This window comes from Ciconia boyciana, chromosome 23 (assembly GCF_034638445.1).
Source record: "Ciconia boyciana chromosome 23, ASM3463844v1, whole genome shotgun sequence".
In the NCBI taxonomy this organism is placed as follows: domain Eukaryota; kingdom Metazoa; phylum Chordata; class Aves; order Ciconiiformes; family Ciconiidae; genus Ciconia; species Ciconia boyciana.
Window position 1 is genome coordinate 3,656,892 of NC_132956.1, and position 27,464 is coordinate 3,684,355.

General features: G+C 45.2%; 3 protein-coding genes across 10 annotated transcripts in view; all 3 read right to left on the bottom strand.

Annotated features, from left to right (window-relative positions):
• Window positions 1–1,420, bottom strand: part of SOX13 (SRY-box transcription factor 13) — a 41,301-nt gene extending 39,881 nt beyond the window's left edge. For both annotated transcript variants that reach the window (XM_072844684.1, XM_072844681.1), the window contains exon 1: window positions 1,262–1,420. The gene's annotated coding sequence lies outside the window, so the exon portion shown is untranslated. The remainder of the gene's footprint in view (window positions 1–1,261) is intronic.
• Window positions 1,421–3,744: 2,324 nt separating this feature from the next.
• Window positions 3,745–6,041, bottom strand: SNRPE (small nuclear ribonucleoprotein polypeptide E). Its single transcript, XM_072845007.1, has 5 exons — window positions 5,904–6,041; window positions 5,686–5,712; window positions 5,070–5,132; window positions 4,739–4,817; window positions 3,745–4,016 (listed from the first exon to the last, which is right to left on the bottom strand). The coding sequence occupies exons 1-5, from the start codon at window positions 5,955–5,957 to the stop codon at window positions 3,961–3,963; spliced, it is 279 nt and encodes a 92-aa protein (XP_072701108.1). The 5' UTR covers window positions 5,958–6,041; the 3' UTR covers window positions 3,745–3,960.
• Window positions 6,042–6,183: 142 nt separating this feature from the next.
• ZC3H11A (zinc finger CCCH-type containing 11A) lies at window positions 6,184–25,609 on the bottom strand. 7 transcript variants are annotated; one of them, XM_072845002.1, is made up of 19 exons: window positions 25,461–25,604; window positions 19,560–19,615; window positions 18,139–18,191; window positions 17,546–17,747; window positions 17,217–17,336; window positions 16,324–16,447; window positions 15,670–15,873; window positions 15,229–15,345; window positions 14,614–14,691; window positions 14,041–14,151; window positions 13,228–13,290; window positions 12,872–12,967; window positions 12,605–12,670; window positions 11,590–12,090; window positions 10,877–10,950; window positions 9,855–10,179; window positions 9,377–9,546; window positions 8,889–8,956; window positions 6,184–8,354 (listed from the first exon to the last, which is right to left on the bottom strand). In XM_072845002.1, exons 4-19 carry the CDS (start codon window positions 17,597–17,599, stop codon window positions 8,090–8,092), a joined length of 2,436 nt encoding a protein of 811 aa, XP_072701103.1. In that variant the 5' UTR covers window positions 17,600–17,747; window positions 18,139–18,191; window positions 19,560–19,615; window positions 25,461–25,604; the 3' UTR covers window positions 6,184–8,089. The 7 variants fall into 7 exon arrangements, with proteins under 7 accessions (XP_072701103.1, XP_072701105.1, XP_072701104.1 ...); XM_072845004.1 differs by having other exon boundaries at window positions 25,480–25,586; XM_072845003.1 differs by lacking the exon at window positions 19,560–19,615 and having other exon boundaries at window positions 25,461–25,609.
• Window positions 25,610–27,464: the final 1,855 nt, after the last annotated feature.

Sequence of the window (27,464 nt, forward strand, 5' to 3'; positions counted from 1 at the left end):
AGCACGACGGAGAGAAAGGTGATTTTCCCCTTGTACAGCCCCCACAGCTGCACATCCCATCTCCCCGTTTACTTATTTTATAGACACTCAGAAGGTTACAGGCCTGAAAAGACAGTAAATGCTGAAGGTAGCCCAAGGCAGCAAGCGGCCGCGGGCTACGCAAGGTGTCCGCTCCTGTTTGCGGTGCTCCTGCCACCACAGCCCCATGTCCTGCCCGAGGACGGAGCCCACTGCATCCCATGAAGCCTGAGCAAAAGTGCAATGATGCCTTTCAAGAGCCAGGAAGGCCACCAACCTGCGGGCAGCTGGCTGGCTCAGCGGTCTAGGTTCAAGCATATATAAAATTGTCCTACAAATCATTGCAGCCCACCAAAGAACCACAGAGAAACCGTTCCCCTCTGGAAAGGCAGGACCACTCTGCCTCCCTCCTCCGGGGGCTCTTTCACAAGCACGGAGAGTCTCAACCCGCAAAAGGACTGGGCTAGGCCAGGGCAAGCAATTCCCAAGTGCAAAAGGGAAAAAATGCAGCCTTTTTCCCAGAACCCCAAAGCCACAGGCAGAGAAAAGGGACAAATATTTACTCAAAGCACCTTCCAGCACTGCTAAAGGTGCTAACACTTTTAAGAAAGAAAAAAATCAAACACTGCAGAGCCCCACCTGGATCTGAGTGGGCTCTCATCTGCCTGCCACGTTCAGTGCAATGGTCTCAAACTGAAACGCCGCGTGGTAGAGAGCTCTGTCTTACGTAACCTGTGCCATCATTAGTGCAGAAGCAGGTCTTAATCACTCGCTTTTTAAGAAAGAGTGAGCTCTATTTCTACAAAACAGACATTTGGGTACAGTGAGATGGTATTCAAAACTACCGTCAGCTCGATTTTTGGTTGTGACAGATATCTGAGCGCTGGCAGCGGTAAGAAAACTTTCTCTGGCAAACCCCGCCATAGGCACTTTGTTTCCTAGAGATGTGTGAACACTGCAGCATGGTATTTGTGTCACAACATGACATCCCACTGCAATAATCCAGCACACTGGGGCACTCCTAATAATGCCACCTCAAGGCATCTTCTTCAAAAGGAGCCTTCACACGCGGCCCCCCCCGACCCACTCTGCTCCCGCCCACCCCCGCGCTGGAGGGAAAGGAATTTGCACGTTATGGAAAAGTACAATTTGCAAAAGCAAACACAACACGCTTCAAGGCAGCAGAAAGCCAAGCGATGGGAGTTTTCTAAATACAGAGCCCAGTTGTAAGCATTCACTCTACCTTGCTCCTCCTCACTGCCTCTTGCTCAGTCAAAACCAGAACCTTCTACTCCTCATGCCCTTCCGGAGCAGGACACCCCAGGGCGCGGATGTGCCGGGGAAGGTGCCGGTGCCCAGGAGATCCAGGCACCCTGTCCGGCCGCCGCACCGATTGAGAGCAGTCCCGCACCAGACAGCCCAGTTTGCTTTCTTCCAGGTTGTTTGGGAGCCAATAAAGCTGCTTGAATGCTGGGGAACTCTATGTTCCTGCCGAGGCTTATGACACTTTGCTGGAGGGGCAGGGGGAGCTGGCCGAGCCCGCAGCACCCCCTTCTGTCTACCGCACTCTTTTGCAGCCAGTTTGAGTCTCATTCTGGCACTACACGGTTCAAGCGGCTCTTGAGACGTTACCTTCTTGCTGCCTGCAGCTTGGAAACGCTCAGGAAGCTGGAAGGATTCGGGGTTAAAAAATCAGCAAGCATTTAGATGAGTCAGTCCTGTGGTTTTTATGAGGACAGACAAGTGCTTCTTGGGAAGCCAGTTCGGCAAAGCCAGAATTGTTTTTGTGCCCTGTCTATGTGCTGGTAATGCCTAGAAGCTCTGTTCTTGGACCACAACGCTCCATTGCCAGGCACTCCTCAAACAATGGGGCTGTGTTTCCTCCTGGACATCAACACACGCCTGGACTCTCCTGCAAACTTTCTGCAGTTTTCACGGCTTCCTGCTGGGGAGCTTCTCCTTTTCTTCTGCAACTCCCCCCCCTGCACATAATTACTGCCTATTTTGGTACTTTATCATGAGATGCTTCAGAGCTGATTAGCCCAGACTTCCTTCCTCCCATCATCAATCTACTCCAATATTGACGTTCGTTCACGCTAATTTGATAATATCAAAGAGCAGAGGAGCTTTAGGAGGCATTACGGTGTCTTGAAGTGCACAATTTGGAGTTGGCGGCAGCACTGCTGATAAGAACGAGCTATTTCTCCTCATGTCCAATTCTTCTCAAAAAGCAGCTGCTTGCCAGCCATGTGCAAAGCAGAAGGACAGACCCTTATAGGCTCCGAGCCAGTTTTATTTCAGTGGCCCTGGATAAACTGGAGCCAAGCAATGTGATGCAACACATCCCGTTAAATAACCTCTTTATAAACAGACACTATTAGTACAAAGTTACAAACGCTTGGAAAGATAAATGATTACTTCAAAGTTACTTCAAAATTACTTCGAAGAGAGTCTGCATTTTTACAGAGTCTCAAGGCCATCATCTGTCTTTAACAGTAAAAGAGATGCAGGCAGGTAAATTTTACAGCATTTGCATCATAAATACCCCTGACTGCAGCTCCTGAACTATTGACTGAGACAATTCATTCCTGCCGTCCCCGAAAGCCCCACTTGGTACACCAAGGATAAAATGGAAAGCAGATGCAGGTGACCCCTTAAAATACTATTTTATTCCATCTGTGCTAGCTTCTGGTGACGCCTTCTATTACTAAATGACACTGGTAGGTTATTTCTGTTTACTCTATGTTGAAAGGACTTTGCAGCTTGTGAAGACAAATGCAAAACTACTGACTCGGTTAGCAGGCTGTACAGCTGGAGCTGGTGTAGCCACTGTAGGCTGCCTCTCAAAAGTTTCTTACCATGAATGTCTGCTGCGATTCTCCTGATGTATGACTTCTTGGAATGGGAGAAGCATGCTGGATGATCTCTGCCAGAAGACTCCTATCTTTTTATCCTTTGAGGCAAGAAATCTTCCATCTTGAATTTATTAATTTTCATGCTTAAGATGATACGCAAATTTAAGTTTTGAAACACTGAAAGCTTATTAAATGATTTCTAGTGCAGCCTGTGTATCAAGATTAATTTCTCTCCATCCAGGTAACCTTAGTCTCCGAGTTACAATTACAGCCAAAACCTTTCTTTTTTCTCTTTCCTTGCATCAGAAAAGCAGCAGAGGGGACTGATAGTCCCAAGTAAGCTAGGGAGCTTATCTTTTGTTGACGTGATAAGCAACTCAGCTCTCTTGTGGAAACTTATAGAACAGTCAGATCCTCAAAGGGATAATAATAATAGACCAACATGATAAAAACCCAACTGATACATCTGATACCCCAACTTAGTTAAGAGTGCCATGGTTTAATCTAGAGACTCTGCCCAAAGCAGCAAGAAATTGTATTTAATCCAATCCAACTGCCCTCTCTGCTTCTCTGACCCAAAGATAAAAGTTATTTTACAAGCACGCCTACCAGTGAAGTTTGTAAATGTTTGTTACCATACCACAGCCCCAAGTCCCTCACTAGAACCACGCAAGCTCAAGGACCGCCCGTCGCTCCGGTATCCTGAACAAGCCCACCTTGTCCACCTAACGCAGATGTAACATTCCAGAACGCACAGATATTTATCAGAGGCTACACAGATCCATGGTGAAGATCCCTTTCAATACATTTCTCCCCCTTCTCTACTCAAAGAAGGGCACGATACAGAAAGAAAGCAGATTTATTTTTACAGTTAATGTAAAAAATGTTTATTTGCGAAATACATTTTGCATCGCTTCGAACTACAAAAAAAAAAATAATTACTCGCACAGAGGAACATGCAATTTTCAACTCTGCATGCGACACCAGCTACGCATAACTTCCTGCCTACTAGCTGGTCCTGCTCTCATTAGCACTTTATTCACTCTGAAGCACCGCAGCCATTGTTCTAAGTGAAGAACAACAAATCCTAGTTAGAAACACTTTGTAGAAGAGTGATATTGTCCCCTTTTAACATGATCCGACCTGCAACACAGAGAAAGGAAACGGGGGATTAGAGATATCCCAGACTCTGACAATAACCTTGCGTTTTCAAAAAACATTTAACGACGGCAAAGGTGCTTGCAAGAAGACGCCCGCGACAACTGACCGGGTTCTTATCAGTAACAGAGAGTCCCTTCCCATCTGGCTGCACCACAGGACCATAAGCGTGGTCGTGCAAGGCCCACGTTCACAATTCACACTACAACGTATCGGACACAACCTCCGCTCCAGCGCTCAGTGTTTGAAGAGCACTCTGTCCCCACTAAGAGCCCGAACATGGCACAAGACTGCTGTTTATCCTCAGCAGCAGGCAGTAAATATTAAATGCCGCCACTTAGGTAGTTCCCTGCTTTGACTCGGAGGTGACACAGCAAGCGTCAGAATTGCTCAGGGCTACCTGCGTTAGATGTAGCTGAGAGGAGTTTGACTGGACCCCTCCAGCCACCCCGGCTGCAGAAAAAGTGCAGTGCATACGTTGTTACATACGTTCGAAAGGCAAAAAACGGGCTCAGGCAGAGGCAGATTCTCCTGCACATTCAACAAAACCACCAGCTCAAGAGACAGCAGGACCCGAGATCTCGCCGGTATCTGCTCACTGTACTTCAAACTCTTCGCGTGTTTGGTACTTTCAAGTGTTGCTGTTTGGAAGGCTCACGCAGCCAGGTTTCAGACATCACTCAGGTTACACAGACATACTGACGTACCCAGCTGTTTCCTTGATTTTGTTTTGGAGTGAATCTCCTCTGCGTCATCCAGCACCAAGTTCATATATTCATCAAAGCCCTAAAAACCAGCAACAAAAGCAGTCAGTGAGCGAAGTCCCCGGGTCTAAACCTCAGCAACAACAATACAAGCTATCGTTAGCTGTGCTGACATGGGCTGGACAATTAAGACTATTTGCTGGAGAGGCATGAAGTACTTCCACCCCCCATGCTAGTTTTTCTTGACAGGAAGAAACAGTCTTACGAATCTGAAGAAAAAACCCAAACCAAAACCGCAATCAAAAGAATAACAAGGGGGCATCCTCATACTCACAATGATGCAGCCTTCTATCCGCATGTTCACTTGCTCATAGAGCCACACCTGGATCCTGGACCTCTGCAAAGCGATGGAGGAGGAGAGAAACATAAACACTACAAGGAATTTTGTTCTCTCCTATGCATTAAGCGATCCGCGCTACCAAGCGCCGCTACAGCTCTGTAGCTCTCAGAGGAGTAACTCTCACACGTGGTTTCAGTTACGCGCTCAGATATTTTTACGGTATTATGCGATTTTGTAAATACTTTACGTGTTCATCGATCGACATGTAACGGCATCGCTTTTAAAACTGCCACAGGAAAATAGCCCTGCAGAGCGGACTGCAAGATCCAACGCCTGTTGCAAAGGTAATTTCCTAACGTAAGAAGGAAACGCTGAACTCGGAACTAGCTGTTCTCCTCACGTATCTGAACCAGAGCGAGTTCTTCAGTTCAACAGAAACCGGGTTCAAAAACCGAATTAACAACTCTGAAACACCAATCCGGTGTGGCGGCCCGGTCCCCCCAGCGCTCACAGGCCCTCAAGGCCCACAGGTGCTCAAGAAGCACCGGACATTCCTCTCACACCGGGGGCGAAGCTGCCGCCCCGCCCCCGCCCGCCCCGCGGTACTCACGTTCTGCAGGTAGCGGAAGATGAGGTTCTGGAGCGGAGCGTTAAGGAGGCAGCACGGCGACAAGTCCTCGGCGACACAGCCCTCGGGGCCCTTCGGCGCCTCACGGGCCGACGCAGCAGCTCCTTCCCGCCTCCTCCCCCCCACCCGCGCAAGGCCCCGCACCCCGCCCGCCCTCCCCGCGGCTCCGAGACGAGGCCGCCCCGCTCCAGGAAGGATACGATGGGCTGCACCATCACCTTCTGCACCTTCTGGCCCTGCCCGCGGTACGCCATGGCTGCTGCCGCCGCTGCCCGGCACGCGCTCCCGCCTCCCCCGCCGCCGGAAGCCGCTAAGCACGGCGGGAACGCGCAAGGAGCTGTGGGATGCTGGCGGAGCAGGCCGCTCTAGGAGGCTGGGAGGACCGCCGTCTCTCCTGCTCCGCGCCGGGGGGCTGCGCCCCGGGGACCCCTTGTGCTCCCCCCCCGCCCCCCCGACAGACCACGCACCGACACCTTTCCTAGGCCAGGTTTATTTAAAAACAGTGTTAACTGCTGTCATGTGGAACAGTTCAACTACCGGTGAAGGCGGAGGCGGCCAGACTACGTTTAATACAATACCTTAAATAGAATACAAATATAAAACGGAAGAATAAAATATTTACAGAAACCATGGCGTACACCAAATCCCGTCTCCGCAGACAGAGCCTGGGCCAGGGGCGGCGAAGGCTGACGACAGAGCAGGAGGAGGGAAGCAGCGAGGGGGAAGCCTTCCTCGCCAGGCTCTCGCACGCTCTTCCTCTCTCCCAAAGTCGCTCCCGTCTGCGTGCGAGCGACTGACGCTGGCCCAAGTCTCACCGATGCTGGCCCAAGTCTCACCCTGAGGAAGTCCTTCAGCGGGATAAAGGGTCAGCAGCTTGGGGCTGGGTGACCCCTCTGGAGCCAGAACAGCAGTTTTCTAAATCTTGGTTTCAAACCTTTCCTCTAGGAACTAAGACATCACAGTGGATTATCAGAGCACACAAGTGTTTTCTTCCAAAGAGAAAGTATTTACAATCAACCCAAACAACTGATTTTTCTTCTGCCAGCAGCAAATGCCTGAGGGCCCCCACAGCTTCACAAATCATAGTAGGAAGAGACTAAAGTTTTTAAAAAATTTAAGAAAATAACTGAAAATATATCTGCTAGGGAAAACGATCACTGGTGGCAGGGTACACAATACACCCCAGTCTCAGCTCTTTTCTGCAGGGTCACAATTTCAGACTGCACATAGACGCTCGAGGCAGACCAGTAACCTCCAGCGCACCCTTCTACACGGAGCTTAAGCCTCAGTGGCGGGGCAGGGGTGCAGGGGAGACCAAAGGGAGGATCCCCGGGGCGTGCCCAAAAAGGAGAGCACAGTTGGTCCTGCAGCAGTACCAGGTTCCAAGATCGACAGCCTAGGGACACGTTCCCCTTGGGTCGGTGCCAACGACGGTGCCACACAGCCGGCGGGAGGTCAGACGAATCCGACAGTGGTTGAACGCGAGTCCGAGCAGCCGTCGCTTCCCGGCAGAAGATGAGCCAGCAGCTCAGGGGAGCGATTCTTGGAACCAAGAGGCACTTAAACCAATTCTTTGTTTACCAATTTACTGCAGACTACGAGAAGAATCCTGACGACCCACCCCAGAATCTTATTCGCATCAGCAAACAGCACCAAACCCCCCCAAGCTTTGGTGCAGTACAACAAAACGCGGGGTGGGGTGCTCTAGCTGTACTGTAGAACCGCTGCTTTTCACACTGATATTGTATCATCCCTGATAATTCAAAGTAAGGCTGGATGGACTGACCCCAACCACCACCCTTGGCATCACGTTTGGTCCAAAATACCAGAGTAATTGTTCTGCTCCCTCCCACCCCGACATTTTCATTAAGTTACCCTAAAGGATTAAAGTCAAAAATGATAGCATACATAAATAAAACTCAAGAGTTGACATAGTAACTCCAGGCTTTAGATATCAAGTGTCCAAGAAATCAGAATACCAAAGCTTTGAAACGTGCTGAACGTTGAGTTTTGCCAAGGGGGGAGGAAGGAAGAAGCTTTAAGCCTTCAGAGCATCACTGAATCAGTAGATCAGTTCACAACCACCACAGTTTGTAGATGGGCATTTCTCTGTCCCGAAATAAACAAGTGCTTTGTCCTCTTAATGTCGAAGGTAGCCACCGATAGTTACAGAATGGATGCACAGGACCTTGACTCTGACCAGCAGGGAAGTTTAGGACAAGTGAGTGCAGATACCGCCAATTTCTACCAGTTCAGCTGTGCTTTAAGACTCATCACAAAGCCTCAGCTAGAAAAAGGATCACCTCCAGGTATCCAACAGAATACAGAGTTTTAATGTTTGTTTGATTGATTTTTTTTTTTTTTTTAAACCTTAGGACTCTGCAGTTCAGCTGTCAATCATTTCAGAAAGTTCCAGAAGGAGGTCATCCTCATCCTTCCCTGGGTCCAGGTCAATTTCTGCTTCCAGTTTGCCTCCTGAGATTTCCCAAATAAGCTTCTCAAAGTCATCTTCTACAGATAAGGGTGCTTTCCCAGCCCCTGTGGAGCTCAACCGGCGCGTCTTTACCGCTAATTGTGAAGGAGTTGAAGTTGAGCTTGAGACCTCTGACTGTGCCACAGAGTCTGCCTGGCTTCCAACATGCAGTTCAGGACTTGAAAGAACAAGAAAGAGAGCAAATCAGTGTATGACATGCCTTAACCAGAGAGATGTTTCCTGCAAACCAGCTCTTAAAACTGTAGTTAATCCCCCCTACACCTCAACCTTACACAGGGATTGTTATTCAATTAACCTGGGGTTACTTTTAGAGTCCAATGTATTAGCAGGTACATTTTTCAGTTTGAGGATTTATCCGTGAAGACAGAGCATCTGGGGTCTGGCAAAGAAGGTTCCATTTTTGTAGCCAGAGACACTTTGCTGACTGTAAGAAGGTTAAGAAGTCAACCTCTGCAGGCATTCAGAAAACCTGAGTAGTCATTGAAAAGTTGGTACACAACTTGCAGCATTTTAAGAAAAGAATCTAAATAAGCATTCCTGCTAGCTGCTAGAAAATTATTTCAGATGACTTGTTGCTTTGTTGGATTTTGGCATTAATTATCTCAAAACTCTAATTTTTCCACATGTGAAAAAAACTTACGTTTCACCTGAAAGACATTGATCAAGAAAAAGAACAAGTTGTGGTTGTTACCTAGTTTTGGGTTTTTCTCTCCCAGGTGTGGAGACCACGCTGTCCTCTGGCAAAGCAGGAACAACGGCCTAGGAAGAAGCAAGACAGTTTTTATGATACACAAGAAAAAGACTTCTTAGTAGATTCTTCCTCCACTGCTTCACCTCTGGCATTGCTGAGCCTTAACCAAAATACAGGGCACTCTTGAAGAGAAGTGAGTATTCACTTGAAGTTTACTAATGGCCTTGTGTCTTTTTTTAAGAACACAGCATTAATGGACAAAATCCTTCACGCCACAGAGAAACCATAGCAGAGTATTATGCAAACGCTGCCATTCATCAAATAAAAAGCAGAAAGGTACTACAACCACCCTGCAGATTGCTTCTGTCTTTAAAAAGGAACAGAGACCTGTAGAACATTTCAGTTTCCCATCTTTTCTCCAAGAGGAGGGTAAAGCTTGGACATAAATTTTACTAGGGACCCACTACTGCCTCAGCCACTGTCCTTACCACAGCTGCTTTTTTAGCTGAAGGCTCCTTCATGTCACCACCAGTGGTACTCAATGGTTTCACAGCCGCTACAGCAGAGGGATGACTCTCAGCTGCCTTACGTTTCAGTGTCTGCTTTGTGGGGGAGGTGGCTTTCCCATCCAAAGGCTTCAGGCACAGCTTAGATTTGGCTAGAGTAAAAGGAAGAGAGAACTGATACAGTCTTGCTCTGCCTCAGGAAAAAAAAAAAAACAAACAGGTTCTCTTAACAGTCCCATAATCCTTCTAGTTAAATATATTTGGCCAGCACAGTCACACTGCCATTTCCCAGATTCTCAACAGTATTTTCCACATTGTAAACCCTGTTGAGCAACGAGCCATAAAAAGGAGCAAAGAAGCTACAAACAGGAGCCAGAGTTACAACGTGAAAATTGTCATCTTCTGCCTTTCTTCCAAAACATGACCTAAAGTAACTCTTTAACATACAGTCAATGCTTACTTTTAGCTTTCCGTTCCAGAAGTTGAGCTGCCTCTTTCCCTGGTGATACAGCAGCATCCTTTCCTGGGCTTTCAACCCCATCTTCTGGAGATGTCACCAATATCCTCTTCACAAGCTGATAAGCTGATCCTGAAACCACAGTGGATTCAGGACTCCCTGATGCTGGAGTTTTATCCTTGATTGCTTTTTCAACAGGAGATGGCACAGCAGCTGCTTCCTTCTGAAGCTTCTCTTCTTGGCGTTGTTTCAGTTGCCGCTTCTCCCTCATTATCTCTTCAAGGCTCTTCACTTGAACTTTAGAGTTAGTTGCACTCTGATCAGAGGGCTAGAAAGAAACAAAAGAAGGACTAATAGGACAAAAATCTATGGAGATTTCATTAAGAAAATCTGAGTGGCAACCCCTCCGAAATGGCTCCATGTGGAACAGAGCATGTTAAGACCATTCAGATCTGACATGTTTTCCATAAAATGTTGCCTGTAACAAGATCCATGCTTTGCTATGGAAATACTGTTTCAAAAGCCTGCAATTCCCAACACAGCAAGCTTCTTTAACAGAGCAGAAGACTCTAGCTGTGATCTATTACATTCTTTTTAAGCAACAAAAAGTCATACAAGCTCCCCAATACAGCATTCACTGACAGACCTATTTCCTCTAATACAAAGCTCTAGCCTTTTCCATTAAAATACTTACCTCGGGATTTTAAGATATCCTTCAAGTCTGACAGATAAAGTCACTGTGAACAAAAACATTCGCTCCACATTAACCTCGCAGGTTTTATCTGGTGCTAATAGGGTATCTTATTCATTGTCAGGTATAATCAGATTAATTCAAAGCTTGAGGATTACAATGTTGTCTGGAAATGCTATTGAAAGTGACAGGACTTACGACTTCACTGCAGCGCTTACCAAATGCAGAAAAGTAGGAACACAATCAAACTGGGAGCATGCAGCGAGTTACAAACAAAACAACAAAATTTATCAAAAATTGTATGAATATATGTATGTCTTCACAAAGGACTCACCTCTGCAGGTGCAGAGACAGCTTTGGGAGAAGGTTTGCTCAATTCCACTATCTTCTTTTCTTCTCTTCCAGGTGCTTTAAAACAAGGAAAAAAAAACCATTTTGTCAACAGCAGAAATAAAGAAACCCAGTTACCTCTGTTTCCTTGGTGTGTTTATTTTCTCATGTCTAATAATGTGACAGAGGGAAAGGCTACAGTAAGCAATCCATGCAGCATTCGAGCTCTCTTTCCCTCAGTCACACTCTCTCTTTTTACATGGCTTATATAATCTGAATGATGAGGTCTTTAATGCTGTGTCATTTTTGACAAAAACTGGCCCTCACATTAAGAGGTTGATGCATGCTTTGCAAAGACATGTGCATCAATAACAAAGTTAAACAACGCATATGCCAAAGAGGAAGGTCAACTTGGATTCAGCACAGGGAAGATCCCATACCACAAACAGATGGCAGAAAAAACAGAAGAGAAATTAGAATACAAAGCTCCTCAATATATGAATTTCCAGTGGGAAATACAGAAAACTATCACGTAATTCATGGAAAATAAAATATGGTTGCATACTCTGGCACTTTCCTGCCTTTTGACTTTGTAGCCTTAAACTCTTTTATCCTCTAGGATACACAGAAGGAAAAAGCAAAGCAAATCCTGAGCAAACTGAATGTGCTCGACAGGGGAAGCACTTCACCAGGGCAGGTACCAAATCACCTTATTACCTATTAGCTTTGTGATCCGTAACAATCTCCTCCCTGTCGGGGCAGGTTCAGGTTGTGCTGGTGGAGCTGGCACATTTTCTCCACTCTGCTGCATCCGCAGAGCTTTCTCCTGCTTGATTTCTTCCAAGGTTTTAATACGCACTTCTCCTGCTGGCTTGGCTTTACCTGCTGGCTCTGCCAGCTGCACTTTGCTGGGCGCAGATGGAGCAAGTGTGCTCTGCTTCTTGGGCTCGCTCTCAACTTTTGTCTTGGTAGGAAACTCTTCTGTTTTTTGCTTCTCTTCTTCCAATCGCTTGTGGTTTTTTTCAGCCAGGGTTCCTGAGAAAGTTTTGATGCGAACTGCAGGGGAAGGTCTTGCCCCTGAGCTGGGATCTTCTGTTTTACAATGTCCTTCAGTCTGGGGTTTTGCTTGAGGTTCTCCTCGTCTCTGATTAGCTCTCTCAAGACGAATTTCCTCCAGTGTTTTCACATGGATCTCTCCTGTTGGCTTAGCAGCCTTCTCTGTCATCATAAAAAAAACCAGAAGCACCAACATTTAAAGACTGTCCAACAATATTTAAACTCCCCAAAATCTGTCACAGTACTAAGGAAAACTAGGTTTGAGTGGTCCCAAGAATGCATCTTATTATGCATCATTCTGCATAATATTCTCCTCCTCCTTTAAGCCACTTGTATTTTGAAAACCAGTGCTAGCCAGAGAGACTTGCGACAAAAAACATTATTTTATTTTGTTACTTTCTCAGACTGTGTCTCTCAGTTAGCATCTCAAAACTCCTGCTCCTGGCAGTGGTTCTATTCTACTTGTGCATAAGCATACTGCATGAAACCTTGATGAGGCACAAGTGGAAAACACACACACCCCCCCTAGAGCCAGATTTCTGACAGCGGCCATCAGGAAAGCTTCAGCACTCGAGCAAGAGGAATCAGGCAGGTTTTTTTAAATTAACTTTTAGGGCTGTACGGAAGTTCACAGAAAGAAAAAAAGGGGAAGGCATATTTAATATCCAGTTACTACCTGTCTCTGTACTGGTCTGTTCAGAGGGCAATCCTAGCCTCTCCTTCAGAGACTTGGGGACTTGAACTACAAGACAGAACAGAAAAAGTTAAGGAGACTGCACAAATCTCAATTTTGTGTTCACATTTCAAAATGAGACAGGAGATTACTTCACTGGGATTCAAAGTTACCTTGAGCCCTCAACAAACACGCAAAAAGAATAGTTAGAAGAAAGGACAAACAGAAAAATCTGTGCATCAAATCCAGATGTCTGTTTAGTAGCTGTACCTCTCTTTGGTGCTTTGTCAGCATTCTCCAGAATCTCTATCTTCTTCCCCAGCCTTTCAGCAAGGTTGCGCTTTAGTGGAAGGACACTTTTACCAGCTTCAGAAAGAGAGAAAACAAGAAATACTTTAAGAACATTTCTCTGGAGGAGGATTTTAGAACAGTCAGCCACAAACTTCAATTCTTCCAGGTATATTTTCTTTTATTTGTCTTTCGGTTGCTAACAAAATTTGCCATTTCTGCAGTCAACACAGATCTCCGCCAAAATGTATTTTCCTCCCGCATACAGCAAAAATAGCCTTCAATATAGTCACGTTTAGATGAGGGCACCCAAACAACAGCTCACAAAAAGCTCTTACCTGTGGAGGTTTTCCGTTTTCCCAGTCTCTCGGAAAGATTCAGTCGAATCACAGGCTCCTCCCCTAAAACAAAGAATAACCTCTTTAGTGCACAGAAACCAGTACCCAGTAAAAGCACTGTCCTTCTAGCCCGTGTCCCCAAAAAAGACACTATTTTGGTAGCCAAACCACATAAATGAACGACGAGTAGAAGTAGTTCTACACATTTTTTGCCTTTAAAAGGAATTTGTGCAGATCTGAACACCACCATTTATACACAGACTCATATCACACTACTGCCCGCAACTGCCACTGTCAGCCTCTTCAATGCTTCAAAAACTGGCTACTTGTACAATACCCTCTTCTATAGGTCTTCCCTTTCATTACTCCTGGTTTTCAGTTATGCCCTTATTTGCATAGTGACACTTGTTTTGACATTAGCCTCTCCCTCTGCTGCTACTGCACTTAACCCAAACACTAATTCTGTCACACGCTGTCAACACATTAGCTCATTCACAAATCTCGCTCAACTTCAGGAACACGAGAGTCAAATTAAGCACATTTGAGAGTCTGTAGGATGGTGGTAATATAGGATTAGCTATGGTTTCATGTCAGGCTGATAAAAAACACTTCTTGATCTTTTATTGCAATACAACAAACTGAGCACCTACAAATGCTATATCTTTCCAATACAACCAGGGACTTCCAGCATAAAAGCATGGGTTTAATTAGAAAAGGCAACACCAGCAGACTAACATGTCTGAATTATCTTAATTATTACTTAACGTTTTGGTTTAGGAGCCATGAAATGGAAATAATAGTATTCTCTATTACCTTGCTTTGTAGATAGAGTCACAGTTCTCACTACTGTCCGTACATTTTCCTTTTCTGGCACAGGAATAGTCCAAGACTGGAGCGGATGAACAGAAACTCCTGAAGGACCTTCTGATGAGAGCAAGCAAAATGTAAGGATGTTTAGGAAAAAAACCCAACCAAACAAAACAGAAGAACTATCACAAAGTCCAAAACCATTAGTTATTCATTACTGTCAAACATACAATGACCAGTGCATGTAAATAAGAGAGATGAGCAGTTCCCCTCTGATTTGTCCTTGGAATTTAAATCTAGAGTACCAGCTGTTTAAGAAAACAGGTTGCATGCCTAAGTAGCTCAAGGCCCCCAGCTAAACATGGAAGTCTGTCCCTCAAGCAGCTCTTGGCTGCAATCATCTCCCAGTCTGAACCTAATAGTGCAAAAAAATTCCCTTTCTTTTGCAAATAATTGTATTCACTGATTCATAGCCAGCTATCCAGGTATTATCAGAAGGAAAAGAAAACAAACAAAAAAAAAGATGAAGGTGAACAGAAGGCAGAAGGATAGGAAAGTAGGGGATGATTAACTCATCACCTTGTTTTTTTGTTTTTTCCTTTTGTTTCTTCAATTTGATTTCTTCAAGTGTTTTTATTCCGAAATTTAAATTGTCATCTGAAAACACAAAACAGTTAATGAAACTGAGGCTTAAAGGCACATGTTGAAGAGCACAGATCCTCAAGCTTCTTACAGCTCAGATCCTTTCCAAAGTATTTCAAGTAAACCCTGTCAACATTCCCCACAAGTAAAAAAAGCCATAGAACAGATGGTATTTTGGTAAGCAACCAGCACCTTTCTTCACTCCTCCTCCTACCCTTCAGGGTAAAACCTATAGTTTTAAGCATTTTAATCCGTCTACATGATATTAGATTCCTCTATCATTAGACATGGCTTTCCACAATGTTTGAAAGGACACATTTGCAGGCATTTAAACTCCACTCTGTGGCTCTATTTTGTTCTACAAAAGTAAACAAGGAGGAGTTTACCTGTCTGACCCAAGAGACGTATGACAGGATTAGATAGGAGTGAGCGCATGGAAATAACTGACTCTATCCAGCCACCCTATGTTCTATTGTATTTTTAGAACATATTGCTTTCGAGTTAATTGTCAGATTCTCCTTCCAATCCACCCTGCTACAGCTGTTAGAATACCTTGTTTTGTATTAGCATTGGATTTCCTAGTGGAAATTATCCGCAATCCATTATGGGCTTCTGTAGTTGGTTGCTGGACAGGTGTTTTGGTTTCATCTCCTTCTTCAGAAAGCTGGTCTGAAAGGCAAAAATAGACCTATTGAATTATGCAGTAGGGATTAGACAAGATTTTTCATGTTTATGTAGCTCATACAATGACATTTCAGTCCATGTTTCATATTCTGTTTGTATTCTTAACTACAATCGCAAATGTTTATAGGATTTTTTTTTAAACAGCTGTATTGACTTGATGAACTCATAAGTAAAAGAGCTATACTGGGAAAAAAATATTTAGGACTCCAGACTCTCGTCTGTAGCTTTAACCACTGCACAATTCAGGTATTCTGTGATTTATACAGTCACTTACAGTAAAAATGCCTTCAAGAAGTAAAAAATGCTCACCATCATCGTCTTCATCATCATCTGCAGCATTGATTACAACTGGAGGATGTGTAGGACTTGGGACATTTTCAGAGTTTTCCACTTTCATCACACCCCTCAGCTGTGGAGAGGGATTTGACTGGACAGAAAGTTTGTTTTGCTGCAGTGACATCTGAGCCATTTTCACATCGTCTTCTGCAGCCTCAGGTGGACTCGGAAGTGTAGCTAGAGGAAGAGGAGGATCATCTGTAAGTTGGCCATTTAAAACTTCCGAGCCCAATGTTGCACTCACTGCGTAGATACGGTAGATAAGGTAGATAACACACCCGGATACTGAATTTATAGTCTCCTATTCCCCACCCCTGGTTACACAATGAACAATGGCTTCCCTTCACACACAAATCTCACCGTCCTACCACCCAGAAAGGATTAATGAGAGGGGAAAAAGCAACCTGAAAGGCAACAATCACACCAAGTACAGAGAAGCTGAGCATGAAAGAAAAAATTAAATACCAGAATTACATTCCGTTTAGCTGAGAGCTTATGACTGCAGACTGCTCCATGCATTCATAAATGAACAGTTACTTGATGTCTTCTGTGGTATTGTAGCCACTCATAAGTAATATTCAAAATTAATTATTTACTACTTAAAGAAAAAGGACCTAAGAAACTCACTTTTGCTTGGTGGTAAGAAGAGTCCATCAACATAACGTCCTTTTGTGTGATGAAAAGCACAGTTGGATTTTTGACAGCCTACTGGCTGATTCTCCCAGTAGCAAGGAATCTCACTGCGTTTTTTCTGAAGACAGAAAGAAATAAAAGCTCGTGATAACACTCTCCTTAGTTTTGCAGAGAGACATAGTTTTGCATCATGCCAGAGATAAGACTATTGCAGTGCAGTGCTGAAACATCATTCCAAAGGTCAATTTATCACTAAAAGTATTTCAGGGCATATACACAAAGTTTGCGTAAGCTGTAACAACTATGTATTATCTAGCTTTCCTATCATTCAGTTTGAGAAGACAGGCACTCTCACACATCAATTCAGGGCGGGTTAAACTAATAGAACTTGAGATTATTCAGAGGGAAAAATGTTTTAAATTTCCTCGGTTAAGTTTATCTGAACTTAGCTTTCAGAGACTGAGTTCCTTCCCATCTTTTCTCTCCCCACCCTGTACTATCCCAAGAGGTTAGAACAACGTTATCTGAGGAAATCCAGGACAGAAGAGACCAATAGGCCACTATCAAGCCTAGCCCTCAGGAGGCTAGTGCAGGCTGTTTACTACCACCCTGCTCCAGCACATTTAAGCAGTCTGATCAATGTGGTTGCTTTTGCCCCTGTTAAGAAAATAACGTCAGCACCTAATACAAACATTTCTTGCTGAAATGTACCCAAGACATTGATTTTTCTTCCCCCAACTTCCTCCCATCCCCCTCCCAGTAATAGAAACCAGTATAATTTTATAGCAAGTAAATCTATCACATAAAAGCACATTCAGTCCACCTACAGCAATGAAAAATGCTTTCAGTGATTTAGTTTGAGAACACATCTTCAGGCAAACACTCACATCGATTTCCATGTGTCTGAATCTGCAGATATTCCTGAAACAGCGACCCTCCTGCCAGAGCGTGCAGACTGTTTCATTCCCCAGAGCAGCTTCACAGTGGCGGAAGGAACAGCTGTCTCCCTGTAACCAAAATGAAATCAATAAAAAGGAAAATAAAACAGTACAACCTAAAAAAATGTCCATGCTATTAGAACGGGAAGCAGAAGATAACTGCTTATTAAGTTACCAGAAATCTGTATGTCTCCTCCCACTCTTCCCCCTCCTCTCTTAAAAACTAAAAAGGAAAAAAAAAAAAAAACCAACCCAAAGAAAAAGAAACTCAAACATACCTTGTTACATGTGGAATAGAAATAGAAGTAGCAGTCGTCTCCTTGGTTAGACATAATGGACAAATTCTTAGAACAAGCTCAGGTTCTAAGGGTTCACTCAACAGGGACTTCCTCCACTCTTGGCAAGAGCTGGCTTCACTCTGTCTTGGACTGAAAGTCTTCTACTGGCTTGATCAGTGAAATCTTCTTTTTAAAAGTAACCCTAAAGAAAGATATAAGTGAAAAATAATTAAGTAATAAGCATTTTTACAGCCGCTTTCTGTTAATCAAATTAGTCTCTTGAGGGGGGGCAATGTCTTGAAACCAGCTGATCACAAAAACTATCCCAATACTAAGTCAAACTTCTGTAAAACTCCACGGGTTTTGTCAGCAAGCGTTCTTTCTGTGTCCTTAGTAATAGTTATATGCCTTGGAGCACAGAAAAAACTACTGCATGTGGCTTTAAGCCCCACAAGAGAGTCAATTCTTAAAAAACTGATCATACATTTGAGTTATCAGCCAATGATTAACTGTGGGTACTAATAATTTCTGTCAAATACACTGACATATTAAACATTATTTTCCAATCACCATGGATCTTCAAGTTCACATACCTGGACAACTTCAGCAAAGATATTGATCTTCAAAGACTTCCAGTTAACTTCTCCTGTAGGCCGAACCAACACTGAATCCGTGAATTAATAATAAAGGGGTAGAAAGAATTTTCCTCCTCACATTGCCAAGGGAACCTCTCATCCACAATTCAAACATAGGATGTGCTTTTAAACATCTTACAACTAATGGAGGAAGCAAGTCCATTTGAATACTGTCAGACTGGAGACAGCCAGGGTTAGTTAGCTCTTCAACAAAAAAAAAACAAAAAACCAAAAAAAACCAACAAAAAAACCCAGTGCATTTAAAGATGAACTTGTGATTCAAAGTGGCTGCAAAAATGAGGATCCATCTTCCACAGCCGGACAAATTTTTTTTTTTTTTTTTTTTAATTTAAAATTCAGTAAGTTGCAATTTCTGGTCTTCAAGATTTCTTCACCTATTAAGAAAACACAAAAACCTTCCCCCATCTTTATTACCTGTACAGCAAAAACATACTTGTGCGTATAAATACACAAATATGTATATACATACACATATGTGTTTATACACGCACCAAGAGTGAGTGATAATAAAGTCAGCAAGAGTGATAGTAAAAATTAGAATTTTTGGCTATTTGCCACATAAGACTGCATAAAAAGTCTCTCATTTTGAGGGAACTGGCAAAAATGAAAGATCTACATAATATTTTGATGAAAATGCCTTCGAGGCTGATGCTTTATAACAGGGGTGATTTTGGGGCCAGCACACAAATATGCATACATAGGTACATGCATACAGTATAAACATATCTATATACACAAGCGTGCACAGTATATGTTGTATGATATCCGTATCGAGACCAACTTTGAGCCCTGATCAGACATGTAGAGTTGCAATCAATTAACAGCAGGAAGACAGCAGATCAAGGATACAGCAAGCTTTGAGAGGCAGGGAAATGCTCACTTTGCAAGTGGCATGGCTGCATGATACCAAGAATTTTGAATTATTTTGATTTTAGGAAATAATTTGTTTTCTTTTTACATCGGAGCAAATACTACAGGTTTGCCATCACATGCTGTTCCCTAATCCATATATCCATCATTATCTATTGCTGCAAGATCACGGAAGATTTGAAAAGATGGCTTAGGTCCAATTCAACATATGATGATTTTTTGGTACCACCAGAGCTGAAACTGATTTTATTTAGCCACAAGCAGTTTTTTCTGATGTGAAGTCAGATACTTCAATTCTTAATTTTTTAAAGATACTAAATGCCATAAAACCTGCAACCAGACCAGATAAAGTTCAAATTAAAGTGATTCTCACCCCTTTCATTAAAATGCTGCACATTTCTGTGCAAAGTATTTCTGACTCTTTTGGACAAAACTGAATGAAATAGTTCTTACAAATTAATAATAAAAGGTTGGAACCTTTTACTCACACAAACACTAGTGAATTTTCCAGGATATTTTTTTTTGGCAGGGAATTTTCCCAAATCTAAAATAAAGAGAGGAAAAGTTGGGTTCTCATATTAGTTATTGGTTTTTTGACTGCTTGATAAAGGGAATAAAAACAGTAGTTAAGTGCAAGGTTTTCTTCCCTTCTTCAGTATCAATGTGACTATTCACTTTTGACCTTTAGCACCTTCAAAAACAGACTTTGTGTCATGCAGACTCCTATGCATCTACTTCTAAAAATTACTGGTGCTCTTTCATGTAGAAGTTTGACAAGAAACATTTTTCCAAATGCGTTACCAATACCATTGATAGTCAAATTCAATTTCAAGCACGATTTCTTCAGTTTGCACAAGTTTAACTAGATGGCAATTAAGAACCACTGCTTTGCTGAGCAGAGGCATTCAAATACAAATCAGAAGGAATTCATGGTCTAGAAGGCGGCACTTCTTTTCCCTAGGAAGTGAGAGACACCTGTATAATGCAACATTACTCTATCCACCACCATGGGGGGGAAAAAAAAAAAAAAAGAAATCCCCTCTGATTTAGCTCTTTTGAATGCCCAAGCAGCTCAGTATTCTGCTTGTTGCCTTCCATATTCCTGAGTAGACTTCAAGAGCTGTTCAGAATTTGAATGGATCTTGTTTAAGGAATGGGAAAAAAGCAAAGCTTTAAAACATAACAAAGCAAAAAGAAAAAACAAAACAACAACAACAAAAAACCCCACAAAAAAACCTCATAGTTCTAAACTCCATAAAACTCCTTTCATTTTAAAAAAGGTTAACTCAAAACATTTTTTTTTTTTTTTAAACTGGTATCAGTTAACATGGCAATCCGAGTGCTAAACAGAAATCAACCAAACTAACCCCTGAAAGTCTGAATAAAAATGAGTAACTCTGGTGCACTCAGCAGGTCTCTAATGGAAGTTGATAAGAATTTTAAACACTTCTTTTTTTCTCCAGAACTCTAGCAAAGTTTTTGTTTTAAGAGATTTTGAATTAATTAAAAAAAAAAATAAATTAATTACAGATGCAGTAGCTAGGGGTCAGGAAAAACATGCCAACAAGTGCCATAAACTTTACCTTTGCTAAGGGAAGATAAATAGTACAATGAAAGTCTGTCTAGTTTGTTTTACAAGCTTGTCTTTCTTGATACTGAAGAAACAGTCCTATTCCCTGGTCTAACTTTCCAGCTTGCTGACCTGCCTTTGTCCTGTGCCGAAGCGCAAGAAGGGAACAACAGTTTTTTGCACCCCAACAAACGCATGAGAGAAGGATTATCGCACCTACCTATGGGTACTTTTTGGTTATAAAGCACAAAGTATTTCACTTGGACAGTCTCTCTTGCTGGTCTACTTTGTGCCTTTACTTTCTTACAAAAATATGAAAGATGCTTAACACCCTTGTTTATGAGGACACTAGGATGACAAGGAAGGAAGAGCACCAGGCACTCCATGGTCTAATCTGCCTTTTCAATCGGTCAGCGTTACCCCAGTGCAAAACAGCCGCTGCTGATTTACTTGCTTGTTACCGAACTCCACAGGCCGAACGTGCAGCGTGCACGAGATGCCACGAGTCGCAGATAGAACACTGCATTATGATGCATAGGTAAACCACACATCTTCATGTCGTCTGAAGCACAGAACCTCTTGCTAATGCATCTCTGTATGAAAATCTAAAGCTGAAGCAGGAGAGTTATTTCTAGTCTTTATATTTGTTTTAGTCAATTCTAGCTGTTACACACTGTCTAAACCTGGACTGGGGACACGTTCTGAGACTGGGGGTTACAGCACTCAAGACCCACTCAGAGCAAAGACTGCAAGGTTGCCAGCCAAGAAGGCAAAGGTTAAAGCAGATGGTCGTCTTGGCTTCCTCCGCCAGCAAGCCAGGGTCACCTTTCATCGTGGTCTATGAGAGTCGGAGCTGCGAGTTACCACAGCCATGAGGCAGAGCTGCCCCTTGCTGGCTGGAGCAACTCTATTTGAAGATGTGCCACTTCAGGGACCTGAATTAGGACATTTTTCCTTAAGATGAGAGGCAAATTAATCTGTTCCTGAAAGGGCTGATTGGCCTGGTGTTTCTGTAACTGTCAAAGAATAACCCTGTACTGAAGCACTCATCAGATCAGACACTGCTTCAGTACGGATTTGTCTTTCGCTTGACCCATCAAGACGCAGGAGAAGGAATTCTTCAAAGCAACCTTTAAAGCAGGGATCTAGTAAAATGGCCAAGACAAAGCGTTCAGATCCGAGTGCACCACTCTGTAGAAAGTCAGTTTCAAGCCTAAGATATTTCACCCATCTCGCAGTTCAAGAGCAACAGTGACACTTCTGATTTGAAAGTCTTTCCACGTGCTCTGCAAAGCCAGAAGGACGTGACCGATGGCAGCACTTGACTAAGAACTGCAGTTCACCGCTGGCCTCCACCTGTAGGCCAAGAATCTTGCACCTATCAGACATCTGGGACCACTGGAATGAGCTGAGAATACTCCCATTCACCCTCCCAGGCAGATGCTGCTCCACCTTCTGCTGTTTTAAAGTCACTTTAACATATAAAAGGTAGAGAAAGGTTCACTGAGCAGCTATTTCCTGCTTCAAGTGATCCTGTGGAAAATGGTTTGAATGCTGGAGTTCCTGAAGAATTTGATGGGCCTCAGCAGAATGAGCAAGCAAATCTCTTAAGCACCTGCTAATCTGTTCTCAGTGCTCCTGTGCTCAAAGTCCTGAATCATTAATTTTAAAATATACATAAAACATGGCAGCTGGCACCTAGCACTGTGCACACAGCATTGGCAGTGTTGTCGGAAGCTGGAAAGCCAGGGGTGAGGGGATTAAGGGAAAGCCACACATCAATTTGGTAACTTGGTTCTTGTAAGACACTTCCTACTGCAGAAGTTTTAGCAAAGCCCCTGGGAGGGAGCTGCCTGTTTTCTACAAGGGGACTTCTGCTGATGCAGCGTCTCAAAGGATATCCTTGGGCCATCACTGTCAAGTAGTCCATGGTTCGTTCAGGGTCCACGTATCAACAGTTAAATATGTATTTTCATAGCTTTGGAGAAAGCACAACACAAAAAACTTTTCTTTTACAATGCTGTATAGTCACATGTTATAGATGGGAACTGACTGTCTAGTGCCACAATCTGTATGAACTTCTAATAAGCTGGAACCAAAAAAAAGTGTCTTCAGTAACCAGTTTTATAATAGCTCCATTTATCTTAAATAAGTGCATTCTCATATCTGAGTTTCTTCATAGTGGTATGTAGTTGAGAACCTGAGTCCCATGGTTAAGATTTATATCCTTTCTCCTACCAAGCACCTGCTCAGTAGGCAAAGACGGAATAGGAACACACAAGCCTGGAGATGTTAAACCACAACCGGCTCTAAGCCTATCCATTGAAAAGAAATAGCTCAATATATCACTGTCACAGAGCAAAAATTCATGTGCAACAGTAGAAAAATCCAGAAGTGCTTCCCGAGCTTCAGGTTACCAACAGCACCATCAGATTCAGGTCCTGGCCCAGTGTGCAGGACGTATGGTCTGCAAGTGTTGCTGCAACGCGGAAGTGCCGAGGCGAGTCCCTGCCCTGCCCAACACAGTTTTTAAACATTGCAAGGAATGTTGCCAGGTATACTGCGGGTCAGCTGAGAAGTTCCAGACAAGAGATGTGTTTGTCCTAATTTCTGGCATCAAAAGGCTTGTGATAGTATTGCTTCCATGAAGAAAACTCCTATCTTCTCCAGATGCTCCAGGATCCACTATTGCTGCAGCTGCAACAGCTACACTGGTACGACCCAAATCTGTGGCAAATCTCTTTGACAGCTCTCATTTACCCGGGCACATCTGCAGTCCACTCCTCTTCCAGCTGAAAAACCAGCCCGCTGGCTCTGCCACACTGTCACTGCTGACGTAAGAGCTGAGAACATACGTCAAACTCCCACTACTAAAACTGCTGTCTGGGGAGATGGTTGACATAGACGTGTTACAGGCATATTCACCCTCCCTAGAGCGCTTACAGCTGAGACACCTGGCTGTTAGCCACGGCGCAACGCACACAGTGTTCTGCTTTGAGATGTCACCGAAGAGTCAGTGTCCCAAGATGAGTACCTGGCTACCCACAGTTGATTTTTTTTTTTCTTTTTTTTTTAACCATATGCTGGATACGGCACTCCAGGCGAACCACAGATCCGAAGTTCCACACAATGGAAGTCTTTGCTCTTCTTCCAGGCAACAGTGCATGCTTTAACATACTGCGTTCAGTCAAGAAGCTCTCTTCATCTTGCTCAGTGGCAACAAGCATGACTGCAGCACACACAGGTGTAGCAGTATCCGCAGGTCTCAAATCCTTAACAAATTTTTAGATAGCACCAATTTTTTATGTAGTGGCTTTCCCTTAATACATAACCCCTTCTTTCCTATATTTTTAGTGGGTGGCTCTCCTCTATCATTCTCTCTTTCCACCAGCTTTTCCTCCTCGATGTCCGAACGGGCATCGGGAATCAATTCCAAATTAAGGGGACTACTAAAGCTGCTACATCTACTCCTGGGTGAGACAGGCATACTTAAAGACACTCATTCTTTTTCTATTTCTGAAATCAGCGCCGGGGCCTGGCAGCAATTTACTATGACAATTTGTCTTCCTCACTGAAATGTTTTATTAAATCTCAAAAGAGTCTATTTCCCCTGGAAGCAGCCATTTGGAAGGGTGCCATTTTAGATGAGAAGCAACGGCAAGAGGAAGTTTTCTCTAGACTAGCTTTCTTCCTGAAACCTCTGGCCATCCAGCAACAAATTCAGCCTATCTGTTCAGCCTGATCAGTTTAATGTGTGTCCAATTCAACCACGTGCCAAAGTGGTGGTTCTGATATAATTTCAAAATCCCCTATCCCCAGGAGATCTCCTTTTTTACAATCAAATAACACAGTGTTGTGTTTTGAAAGTATGGCCCAGAGCTCAATCTCCAAGTGCAGCGTGCAACCCAAAGCACCAGTTCTGGGAACAATCTGTAGGCTCCACATACTGATCCCTGCAACAGTAAAAATCACTTTTGCATTTTCATTATAAACATCCATGTAAGAAAACAGAAACCTCTTAGATCCAATTCTTAAGAAACAAAAACAAACGTCACCCAATCGGGTTGTTTTAAACAACCTAAAGGAGAAATTAAGATAACAACCGGGTGCATCCAGAGTTAGTCAGATCCTGAAGGCAGTTCCTTTGGGGAACGGAGGAGCGATTTGTCAGATGACTACCTTACAGCACGCCCCTTATATGCATTGCTACAAAAGGAAGGCACAAGGTTTTAACTGAAAATAACGTATACTCATAAGGCACCTGAAAATAACACATACTCATAAGGATCTTCAATTTGCCCAACCGAACCTCTCCAGAGCCTGCCCAAGGATTCCATTTCCCCAGGAGTCCACCGGGACGGGGACGCGGGGGGGGGGACACGACACGGGACGCGGGGAAGAGCCCACAGCCAAGCCCTACAGAAGGGCTAACGGCCGAGGGAAGGACGGGGTGGGGAAGGGGAGAGCTGCGTCCTGGGCTGCGGCCCTGCAGCCGGGGGAGAGGGGACCTTGGGCCTACCTCGGGCAGCGGGGAAGCAGCTTCCTCCTCTCTAAAGTCCCCGGGCGCCGAGGCCGGGGAGAACACCTCACCCCCACCACCGTCCCCGGAGGGCCCACACTGCCCCAGGGGCCCCAGCGGCCTCCCCCACCCCAGTGGCTACGGACACCCCGGTGGGGAGGGCTCGAGGACGCGGCCTGGGCCGCCCGCCGCGCCGGGCGCGGGGGACGCGGCCTGCTTCCCCTGAGGGGAGCGGAAGGGACCCGGGCCTGGCGAGAGGCCATTCCCCCGCCCCTGCGGTCTACGAACGGCTCTAGTTACCGGCGAGCAGGGACTTTACCGAACCCCAGGGGACCGCCGCTGCCGCCGCCGTGTCGCCTCGATCCGCCGGGGCCGCCGCTCAGGCCGTCGCCTTCCCCGCTGCCAGCCTCAAAGATGGCGCCTAACATACGGGCAACCTCAGCTCGCCCGCTGCCAAGATGGCGGGCGGAACGGCTTCACCAGGGCCCACTTCCGCCCATTGAAAACTGCGGGGGCGGGGCTCCGCGCGGGGGCAGCGGGCGGGCGGCACCGCCCACCGGAGCGACAGAAGCGGGGCGGGCGGGGTCCGTAAACAAAGCGGGCGGGCGGGCGGCTTTTCTGCCCTTTCCTCCTCTGGGGGGTCCCGCCAGCGCCTCTAAGCCCAGACAAAGCCCTTCACTGTGGGGCCAACAGGAGAGTGCCCCCTTCCCGTCCAGCTCCGCCCCGGCTGCGGTGCCCCGCGCCCACCTTCCTGTCAGGGTGTCCCCCCCTGCCCGCCATGGTGCCAGGCCTCAGCCCCTGAGGTGGCCGTCCCCTCCCTCACACTGCCGGGCGCTGCCTCAGGGTTATGCTTTCCAAGCTGGAAGCTAATTTATATTTTCAGCTGGGTTTCCCGGGGTGGCAGGCGCTTGCCCTGGGGCCGTGGGGCACCTCAGGCCATGCTGCACCCCAGGGAGGGAGGCCTGCATCTGGCTGGGGCATTTTGGGGAGCAGCCATTTCTCTGTCGGGGTGGCACGGGCCTGATAAGACTTCATGGGAGATCATAGAACTAATCCTGCCTCCCTCTGCTTTTCTCCTCTCCATCCCAGGGTGCTGGTGTCCTGCTTTCCCCGGTTTGGCCCTGCGGCACCAGTAAACGGCACCTTGGCAGCAGGAGCAGTGTCTGTCCTCGGGAGAGGGTGCCTGGGGCCAGCCCTGCTACTGCACAGGCACAGCGCGCACAGCCATTTTCCCCATTAAATGACTAAAAGTCCTGTGATTTGTTTCTCTCTTTGCATCCAGCCTGGACTAGGTTTAAAAAAAGAAGCAATTGTGGCTGTTCTGTTTAATTAAGAGCTGGAGGACGCTGTCAGTGCAGACACCTCCCCAAGAAAGCAGGAAAGAGGGTGAAGCACAGTAAATCTTTTACGCCCTGTTCATATCACTTGGCATCAGCTCCAAGGGTCAGACACTCAGCTGAGAAGTTTTCAATTGAACTTTCTCACTGACAGCCTCGCCCAGCTTGATTTTCTCATCATGGCTTGGCCCTGGAGCTATTAAAGACACAGAGAAGCAACAGCCTCTCCACCAAAGCCAGGGAGTTAGGCAGCTCCAGTGCAATCAGCCTGCTTGGGAATGAGAGTATTTCGGAAGCCAGTTGCTTTTATTTCCCATTGTCCTTCTCGTCTGTGCAAAGTGCCCCTATGGAGGCAAAATAGTCTCAGTACAGAGGCAGGACACAGCTCAAAGCCAGTCCCTGGGAGATGGAGATCACAACCTCTACCATCCATCACCTCAGAAGCACCGCAGACACGGCATCAGGGAAGGGGATGAGGGAGGATCTTGGCTCAAGGGCAGCTCGACACATAGCCTAGGAGCACTGGTTTGGATGGCATTTGACAGCCAGTTCTGGACTTTCCTTGGAGATGGAGGAAGCCACGCTTGAGACAGAGTGCTGGGTGCAGCCAGCCAGCCCCTGCCTCTCACTAGCGAGGCTTACACCCACGCTGACTAAGGGGTGCTTTTGTAGTAGTGGGGTTGATTTTGATCCCTATCCCTCTTTCCGCCCTGCAGGCCCCACTTTCACGCTCCGGCTTGCTCTGACGGGAAGCTCAGCCATTCATCCAGCGCTAGGAGAGGATGCGGGATTGATTTCACAAGCTGGTGGACACACTGAGGACGTCACAGTTACATGTGGGCACATTTTATTCTCTGGATGCACTTGCGCATTGTTTCTGCTCAACAGCCAAAGCTTTATTGATTCAAAACCATTACCCTTCTCCCCCACCCCCAGCACGCCTTTTTTTTTTTTTTTGCTATGTACC

Bases quoted from the DNA above. Each gene is read 5' to 3' on its own strand.
- SNRPE (XM_072845007.1), bottom strand. From the start codon at position 5,957: ATGGCGTACCGCGGGCAGGGCCAGAAGGTGCAGAAGGTGATGGTGCAG. The intron at 5,713-5,903 runs GTATCCTTCCTG...GCTCCGCTCCAG, and splicing joins AGGTGATGGTGCAGCCCATC to AACCTCATCTTCCGCTACCT. The intron at 4,818-5,069 runs GTGAGTATGAGG...GCTGGTTTTTAG, and splicing joins GGATAGAAGGCTGCATCATT to GGCTTTGATGAATATATGAA.
- ZC3H11A (XM_072845003.1), bottom strand. From the start codon at position 17,599: ATGTCTAACCAAGGAGACGACTGCTACTTCTATTTCTATTCCACATGT. The intron at 15,874-16,323 runs GTGAGTTTCTTA...CTCTTCCTCTAG, and splicing joins CTTCTTACCACCAAGCAAAA to CTACACTTCCGAGTCCACCT. The intron at 8,355-8,888 runs GTAACAACCACA...TGTTCTTTCAAG, and splicing joins AGAGAAAAACCCAAAACTAG to TCCTGAACTGCATGTTGGAA.